Below are 8,759 nucleotides of genomic sequence, written 5' to 3' on the forward strand. Positions count from 1 at the left end.
ATGCCTATCTGAGGATGGACTGATGTTGGCTTACAGTCCATGACAAGTTTTCACAGACCTCAGGTTAGGAAGATAGTTTTCATAAAGCTAAACTGATTCAATTGAAAGGACTGTTTTTTATCTGAGGTCATGTTCTCCCTACTACTTTGGTTAAAAGACCTCTCCCATTCTGAATGGATGAGAATGATGATAGAAACCGGCCTTTTGTGTGTGTGCGTGTGCATTGTTAATTAACACAATTCAAAAACAGCAGTCCTGTGGGAATTCTCAAAGTAGCCTTGATATTTCTCTGCCTCATCAAATCCAAATGCCCAGTCTGGGCATAAAAAATACAACTTGGGAAAGGAAGCATGTGTACAGGGCATGCAAAATCTGGGGGTACTTTAGAGGTGACCCTTGCAAGAACAATAGCAGAAGGCACAGACTCCAGTCACAGCTCTGCCCTGAGAGCAGTGACCTGGGGTCACAGATTTTTCTTCTTGGGGCTGAGGCTTGATTGACTTCAAATAAGGCAAGAATTCACGGTGCCTGCCTGATCTATTCATCCTAGGTTCCCGGTGTTTGCATGGCTGCCTGGGACTGACAGTTGTGCTGGAGAAGTCCTTGTGTATTTGACATTCTTTTCTCTCTGCAGACACTGTCCTACAACAAATACAACCTTAAGCCCCGGACAGGTGAGAAGCAGGCTAAGGAGATTCTCATCCGCCGTCAGAACACCTTAAGGGAGAGCATGAGAAAAGGCTACAGCCTGCCCTGGGGAATACAGGTACGCTGGGGACCGTGGACCGGGACATTTCTTCAATCTGCAGGTGTTTGTCACCTGGTAACTGCGCCTGTCCCTTCAAGTGAATTAGTGAATTTCATCAATATTTAAACAAATAAACCCACACCTTATTGCCAGAGAGACACAAAAGCAAGAGAGTGCAGGACACCAAGGCCACCTCCCTCTCTGGGTTTAGATTCTTAGGGACCCGAGGGGAGCTGCCCCCCAGGGTGGGCCAGAGACTGCAACACACCTGCTAGGTTGTGATTCCAAAGCCACGCCCCACAGTGACCAGGTACTGAAGATGTCACGGGGTCTGGGTGGGCCAGGCCCTTGGCCCTGGGAGACTGATTTCTTTCCCTGGAAGGTCTAGGGAGGGTTTTGTTCTTTTTAAGACACTTGGGCCTCACCTTCACATCCTGCACAGTGCACCTGAACTCTTCCCAGGTGAGGCCATTTCAGACTAATCTTACTGGGACTTCTGGATGGAGCCTGACCCAGAAGCAGACCCTCATCTCAACCCCAGGCTCAGTGGGGCTGTGGGAGTGACTTTGACAGGTTGATAACGGTCCATTTTTTCATGAGAGGGATAGGAAATACTGTAAAGTGTTTTGCTTTCTTGAAAAGAACAGAAAACGAAAGGCAGAAATCCAAACACAATGCCGCAGGACAGGTCTGTGTTCTTCACTTTATTTCTCACGTGAAGCTCTTAATGGCAGTAGCTCATTCTGCTTTTTATTTCTACTTGCTATCCACAGGCTGGCACCAAAAACATCCGCTACCTCTCCTTTCCCTCCAGCCACCCTCAGCCCGCAAGAAGAGAAATACAGGCTTCTGACTTCATAGGTGAGCTGTGTGCTTGGCTGCTCTGGAACTTTTTCTGTAAGAGTCAGATGGTAAACATTTGAGCATTTGTCAGCCAAGAGGCAGAATCAAGAACGTTATGTAGGTTACTTACATGACACAAAGAAGAAGAAAATTTCTATGGTAGATGAAATTCCGAGAATTATTTATGGATGCTGAAATATGAATTTCATATAATTTCTACTTATCACAAAATACTATATGCATTTTTTTGAGTCAGGATCTCTCTCTGTCACCTAGGCTGGAATGCCGTGGCATGATCACAGCACAGAGGCATGATCATGGTTCACTGCAGCCTTGATTACCTTATGTGATTCTTCCACCTCAGCCTCTCAAGTAGCTGAAACTACAGGAACACACCATCATGCCCAGCTAGTTTGTGTGTGTGTGTGTGTGTGTGTGTGTGTGTGTGTGTGTGTGTGTGTGTGTGTAGACTAGATCTTGATATGTTGCCCAGGCTGGCCTTGAACACCCAGACTCGAGATACTCTTACTTTGGTTTCCCAAAGTGCTGGGATTACAGGCATGAGACACAATGCCTGGCCACAAATATTGTATTCTTTTGATTTTTTCAGCCATTTAAAAATGCACCTGCCATTTACATGTCATAGGCCAGGCAAAAAGAGGCAGCAGGCAGGACACAGTCCGGGGTCATAATTGGTTACCTCTATCTTAAAGAAATATTAAAAAGCCCTTCATTGAAGTTGTGGTACTTACTCACTGTTTAAATATGAGCTGAATTCTCCAAAGTTGGTTAAATTTTACAGAATGAAATTAAACTGATTTAATCAAATTTACTTATGAAATATTTCCCATTTAATATTTATTCTCAAGTGGAATTCTTGCGATTATTGAAACTGCTTATTCTAATAAAAGCTGTTGCTATCTTAAAAATATGTGTATAAAATGATTTTCTACTAGCAAAAGGTGACGTATAATATGTGTAATATGCCATGTTGTCTATTTTGATTTTTCAATTTTTTAAGCCTTAAAAACACATCGGAAATTCAAATAAACTAAGCACATAGGATTTTAGAATTAAGTATCTTAAAAGTAAATGTAATCATTCTTTGAAATGAAACATTTTATGGATTTAAAAACATACTCGATGAAAAATCAAAATCAATCAGCTGAGAAAAGCATAAAAAAGAAAGTTAGAAGCTCTTAAGCCTCAAACACTCAGGTGTAATCACCATGGAACATTTTTGGTGAGTGTCCTTCTGTTCTTTCTACACTCTTTTGACTTCTCCTTCACAACCCATGCCTGACTCTCTCCAGAGTCACAAAATATGGTATTATATTATACATAAAGATCAAAGTATAGCCATTGTTTTGCAATTTTATAAATTGCCTTGTTCACTCAACAATAGTTGTAGACAGATTTCTATTTTAATAGATTTGAGTCTAATACTCATTTTAATGACTGAATAATAATTATATAGACTCATCATAGCTTATTTAGTTAATTCATAATTCATAAATCCTTAAAGTACTTTCCAATTTTAATAAATATAAGCAATGATGTCTAATAAGCACCCCGGATCACTTGTGATTGATTTTTGCATAAATATCCAATTAGTCCCTTAGCATATTCTTCTGGAGGAAAAATTTTGAGGTCAAAAATTACATGTATTTAAATTTTTGCATATATTGATGAAACATCATCCCAAAAGATTATATCACTAATTTACCCTCACACCAACGGTTTGTAAGAATAGTCTTTACCAGAACCTTTTCCATAATTGGGCTGTTGTTAAACTTTTTTTAGTACTCTATGATATGACTGTATAAAATGTATATAGCATATTTAATTTGCATATGAATCTCTTTTTAAATGAGGTCAAATATCTTTCATATTTTGGAGATAACTATATTTCTTTTTGAGCAATTTTCTGTTTCTGCTTCACCCAAGTTTTTCTATTTGGCTCTTGATTTTCTTTAGATGAATTTTATGAGCTCTCTGAAACAAGGATACATCCATTTTCTCTCCTATTTGTTGCTAATGATTTTTCCTCAAGTTTCTTATTTACCTTGTAGTTTTCAGATAGATTTGGCCTTCAGGAAGTTTTTATTAAATCTGCCTGATCTTCCACAGAAAAATTAGAAAATAATTCACCCAATTTTTCTCATTGAATGCGTTAATAGTTGAATTTTCCAATTTAAATATCAACCCTCTGAGATTTGTCTTTGCGTGAAGATTAAGGCAGAGATGCACTTCCGATTGTTTGCAAAGGGCTCTGCTGTTCCAACATTATCTTTTTCTCCAAGGTGAAACGCCACTTTTGCTGTGCTAAAGTCATTATTCCTGGATAGAGTCTTGGACGCTCATTTTTATTTCATTGATCTAGTCATCTTTTTCCAGACCATATTCTAGTAACTGCTATTATTTTATGTTAGCTCTTCCACAAACAAAAGCAAATAAAACTAAACTAACAAGAGAGCACCAGACAGGTTTAGGGCATACAATAGTTTAGTTTTTTTGAATAAATTTTCTGGCACAAATAATCTGGCCCTGTTTTTGTTGTTTGAGTGAATAGAACACAAGGTAGCGTCCTGGTTATTTCTGATGGAATGAGCATCAATACTGTAGGGTTATGGTAGGGAGACGAACACAGGACAGCCTCTCCTGAGTACTAATGTGCAGAGTTTAAATAAGCATTATAAAGACAATAGGAGAACATTAAAGGAATAATACACTTCACAAAGAGGGCTTAATTTCAGAAGGCAACATCTGAACAGCTGAAACTATATCTACATCATTCACTAGACTAATAGGCCAAAGAAACCTAGCCTTTCCATAGATGCTCTTACTGAAAGACATCTTACTCATACTTTTAATAAAAGCTGTACAATGTCAGGAAAATAAATATAAAACCAAAGCGAAGAAATAATAAAATCCTACTTCTCCATGCTGTCTTCTCATGTCTGTAAAGGAGATCATATTGGTACCTCCCACATACAATTGTATCATCCAGAGGTGAAGTTAGTCACATACATAGAGGGGACACACATGACGGAGACATAAAGTTGTTAGGCCAGGGCCTGGAACTATATAGATGTGCAAGAAATATTAGCCATTATCACTGCTACAGCTGATGGACATTGAAGAAGTCCTGTACCTGAGCCTGCAGGTTTGAGACCAACCTGGGCAACTTGGCGTGACCTCGTCTCTACAATAACTCAAAAATTAGCCGGGTGTGGTAGCGCGCTCCTGTAGTTCTAGCTACTTGGAAGGCTGAGACAGAAGGATCACGGGAGCCCAGCAGGTCAACACTGGGGTGACCTTGAGTGTGACTGCACTCCAGCCTGGGCCACAGAGTGAGACTATGACTCAAAAAAAAAGAAGTCTTGACATGCATAGATCAAGGTGTTCTTGGAAAGAAAGACAGCACTTTAAAATGTCAATTCCAAATGGATTAACCTAGATTTGAAATGAAATCTTAGTTCTAATGAATTTTTTTTCTTTCCAATGTATGTAACTGGTTCTAAGTTTCATCTAGGTAGGCAAAGAGAGTGATTAAACTAAAAATCTGAGAAAAAAATAATGAAGAGGCACCTACTTATAGTCCCAGTTATTCTTAGTAAGTTTTAAATAATAACAATGATCAGGGTGAGCTAGAGATAGTCCTCAGTGTAACGAGGCAAAATGGATTCTCTGAGTCCACCATCTCTCCAAACCTGAAGTCTTTCTGTACCAGGGGAAGGTCAGGGAATAGCCATAAAGGCTTTGGGGGAGACCTCAGAGGGACTCATCCCATAGGCAATCCAGGGCCAGCCAGCCCGAGACTCAGTGATTTCCTTTCCTAGCTGTCCTGATTTTCCTCCAGGATAAAGACTTGCCTAGCACTCAATGTCTGGAAGCTTCATGTTGGCTTGAGGAGCTCCACATGCTCTTCCAAGGCTCCTCGGTTTGTGGAGGGTTCACTTGGGGTTATAAGTTGAGAGATCTTGCCTTAAAACCCCTTGTATGCCCTGAGAACTGCTTAAAACCATGTAGTTTGTGGGAGATGAAAATGCTCTGGAGATGGATGGTGATGATGGAACTTAATGCCACTGAACTGTACACTTATAAGTAGTTAAATGGAAAGCATGGTTAAAATGGTAAATCTTATGTTATCATTTGCCACAGTTTTTAAAATTTGGAGGGAAGATGGGATGAAGATGGGCTCTCCAGGTCTGTGTCTCCAAACAGTACATGTTGGGTCAGGTGGTTGGTTATCCTCCAAGTGTTTGACTCGGCTGTGTCCTGAGCAGAAGGACTTTTCCTGTTTCTTGGGGGGTGCACGTGTCCAGGAGTTCAAACTGCCAGTCAGGCAGAAGGCAGAACAGATATTCAGATTCTGCTGCAACACTGTCCACGCCTCTCTCCCTGGATGCTCACGTGAAGGAGGTTGAGTCAAGAGGGACAAAGCACAGTCCCCGCCCTTCCTCCTTTCACCTCTACTTCCCAGCTAATGTCTTTCTCACATTTTGAGCATCCTCGTCACTTAGTTCTAGTGGAACCTTGGAAGTCACACGCTCATGCCTCTTCCTGGGGCTTGGATCCCACTATCCAGTAAGCCAGAAGATGATCAGAAAACTCAGCGAGGATCTGTCCACTGATGGGGAGCTCACGTTCAAAGGGCATGGTCAGAGTGAGAGAAGGAACAGACTTTAGGGACAGAAATACGCAGAACACTGTTCTCTTTATTGAAAGTATTTGCTTTCCCCTTCCCCACTCCAGTGAATTTCCAAGTTACCTTTTCAGGATAATTTAATCACATTTTGGAAAAACAGTACTGAACAGGAGAGTTTAAGATTTTCTTTCTTTTTAAATTAAGGTATGAATTATTATTATTATTATTTTTGTAGTCACGGTCTCACTCTGTTGCCCAGACTGGAGTGCAGTGGCACACTCACGGCCACCCCAGTGTCGACCTGCTGGTCTCCAGGGATCCTTCCCCCTCAGCCTTCCAAGCAGCTGGGAACTATAGGCACGCGCTACCGTGCCAGGCTAATTTTCTATTTATTGTAGAGACGTGGTCTCATCAGGTTGCCCAGACTGATCTCGAACCTGTGGACTCAGGCAGCCCACTTGCCTCGGCTTCCCAAAGTGCTGGGATTATAGGCTGAGCCACCGAGACCAGACTATTTTAAGATTTTCTAGTGTCCCACATTCTAAACACATTTTATCAATGGGCGCATTCATTCTAGCTTTGGGCACATTCATTCTAGCTGTGGGATTTTTTGTTTTGCTTTGTTTCTTAATAAAGAATTCGAGAAAGAACATGGTTTTCAGATTTAAATATATGTCTGAAAATGCCTAAATTCTCAGAAGAATACTTAAAAGGAAGAGGTATAAGGTTAAAACATTGAAGAAGTGAGAATAAATGAGATTGTGAGAAATATTCACACATTGAAGCAGGGAAAAGGCAATGTCCTAGGTATGGGTCAGGTGTTTGGAAGATCATCTGAGAGGGGACATCACATAGTCACCCAACGGCTCTTCCTCTCATGACATAGCTCTCCTCACCTGTGCATTGCGTTGGTGAAGTAGAAAGGTTGGCAGCTGGATGGCCAAGCTTTGGTCCCATCTTCACCAGCTGGGTGATATTGAATGTCACTGGATGTTGTGAGACCTCAGACACTTATGAAATGAGGACCATAATTTTACTCATCTCAAATTGCTGTTATGAGGATTCAGCGGCATGACATTATATGTCATGCAAAATGATTAGCACAGTGGCAGACACACAATCGTTTCTCAAAGAGTGGGTATTCCCATCGTGATCATTGCCATCGCATGCCAGCCACAGTGTGTTCAGTGACTCATTCTTTTGAAAGGAGAACATCTGGTCACACCCTGGTCTCTGCTGTGACTCCTACATATCCTTGCTTTTTCTGAGTCAAAGGGGGTGAAACTCAAATACAATGATTCCTGGTAAACATTGATTAAAAACCAACCCAGATAAAAGCAACCACTTACATATGGTGATACCCTGTAACCTTCTGTTGAGCATTGGTGTTGGACAAGGAACGGCATTTTTTGTGCTCTGTGGCCTATGTCTATGGCCAACCAATCTTTCTTTGTGTACCTGAAGTCTGTTCTTTGCCTTTCTTGTCATGATATTTTTCTAGATGATGACAGCAGCGATCCAGGATCTCTGCCCATCGTATTCAGCACACCATCTCGCAAAGCATCGCTTCAGGAAAGACAACTGATACAAGAAATAATCCCAATGAAGAGTGCACACAGAAGAGGGAAGGCATTCGACTTTGGTCGTCAAAAAAGCACAGGCCAAGAAGAGTATATGGGTAGAGGCAAGCAGGTGGCTTTAAGACCTAAACCTCTGTTTCATGCAGTGGATGAGGAGTATGAATCAGGAGGGGAGAGTGAAGAGGAAGACTCCGCAATTGGGTCCAGATGGACAGCTGGCCACAGATACAGCAGGGACCACCACAAGTCCCACAGTCCTTTGCTCCAAAGAAAATAATGATGTTGTCCACACGATATTGTTTCTATGCTTCTCAAGAGTCGATCAACCCGGAAAGGAGGATTTTTAGGGTCCAGAAGAAAGCTATTGAGTTTGCTTTTTGGAAGCTATTACTCATGTATTTATAAGAGGTTGGAAAGTTTTCCAGAGGACTGGGAACAAACTGGGAAAAATATAGGCTGTGCCATATTCTTGGTGTGGTGTACCTTTGTAGATGAATTTTCTGGAAGTGAGAGAAGTTAATCACTCCAGGAATTAGTCAGTAAGAATTCTTAAGAACTTTCTATCAGGAGTGTCTGACCTACGTAATATAGTGTGATACAAGTGTGATTGGTCAGTATTTCACATTGACTTATGCATGTGCAACTTGCAATCAAATTAAAACTAGAAGGGACATTTGAAGTCACCTGATTCAAACCCGTGTTTATAGACAAGGACAATTTGCCCAAGGTCTCATGGTTAGTTCAGTCTGATGGTCTCCCCTCCCAAGTGAATGTATTTGATTTTGATTTTAATATTCAATATGCAATAATTGTATTTCTTTTTTTTTCTTTTCTTTTTTGAGTTGGAGTCTCACTCTGTCGCCCAGACTGGAGTGCAGTGGCCGCTCCCGGCCACCGCAGCCTTGACCCGCTGGGCTCCCGTGACCCTACCGCCTCA

General features: G+C 41.2%; 1 protein-coding gene across 1 annotated transcript in view; it reads left to right on the forward strand.

The window, feature by feature from the left end:
• Positions 1-8,099, forward strand: part of SLC9A4 (solute carrier family 9 member A4) — a 66,716-nt gene extending 58,617 nt beyond the window's left edge. The window contains exons 10-12 of the mRNA XM_008064777.1: positions 635-766; positions 1,522-1,609; positions 7,744-8,099. Of these exons, the coding sequence (XP_008062968.1) occupies positions 635-766; positions 1,522-1,609; positions 7,744-8,099 (576 nt within the window). The remainder of the gene's footprint in view (positions 1-634; positions 767-1,521; positions 1,610-7,743) is intronic.
• Positions 8,100-8,759: the final 660 nt, after the last annotated feature.

The sequence above is a fragment of the Carlito syrichta genome, unplaced genomic scaffold, assembly GCF_000164805.1.
Source record: "Carlito syrichta isolate Samal-C Ts95f unplaced genomic scaffold, Tarsius_syrichta-2.0.1 Scaffold308018, whole genome shotgun sequence".
In the NCBI taxonomy this organism is placed as follows: Eukaryota; Metazoa; Chordata; class Mammalia; order Primates; family Tarsiidae; genus Carlito; species Carlito syrichta.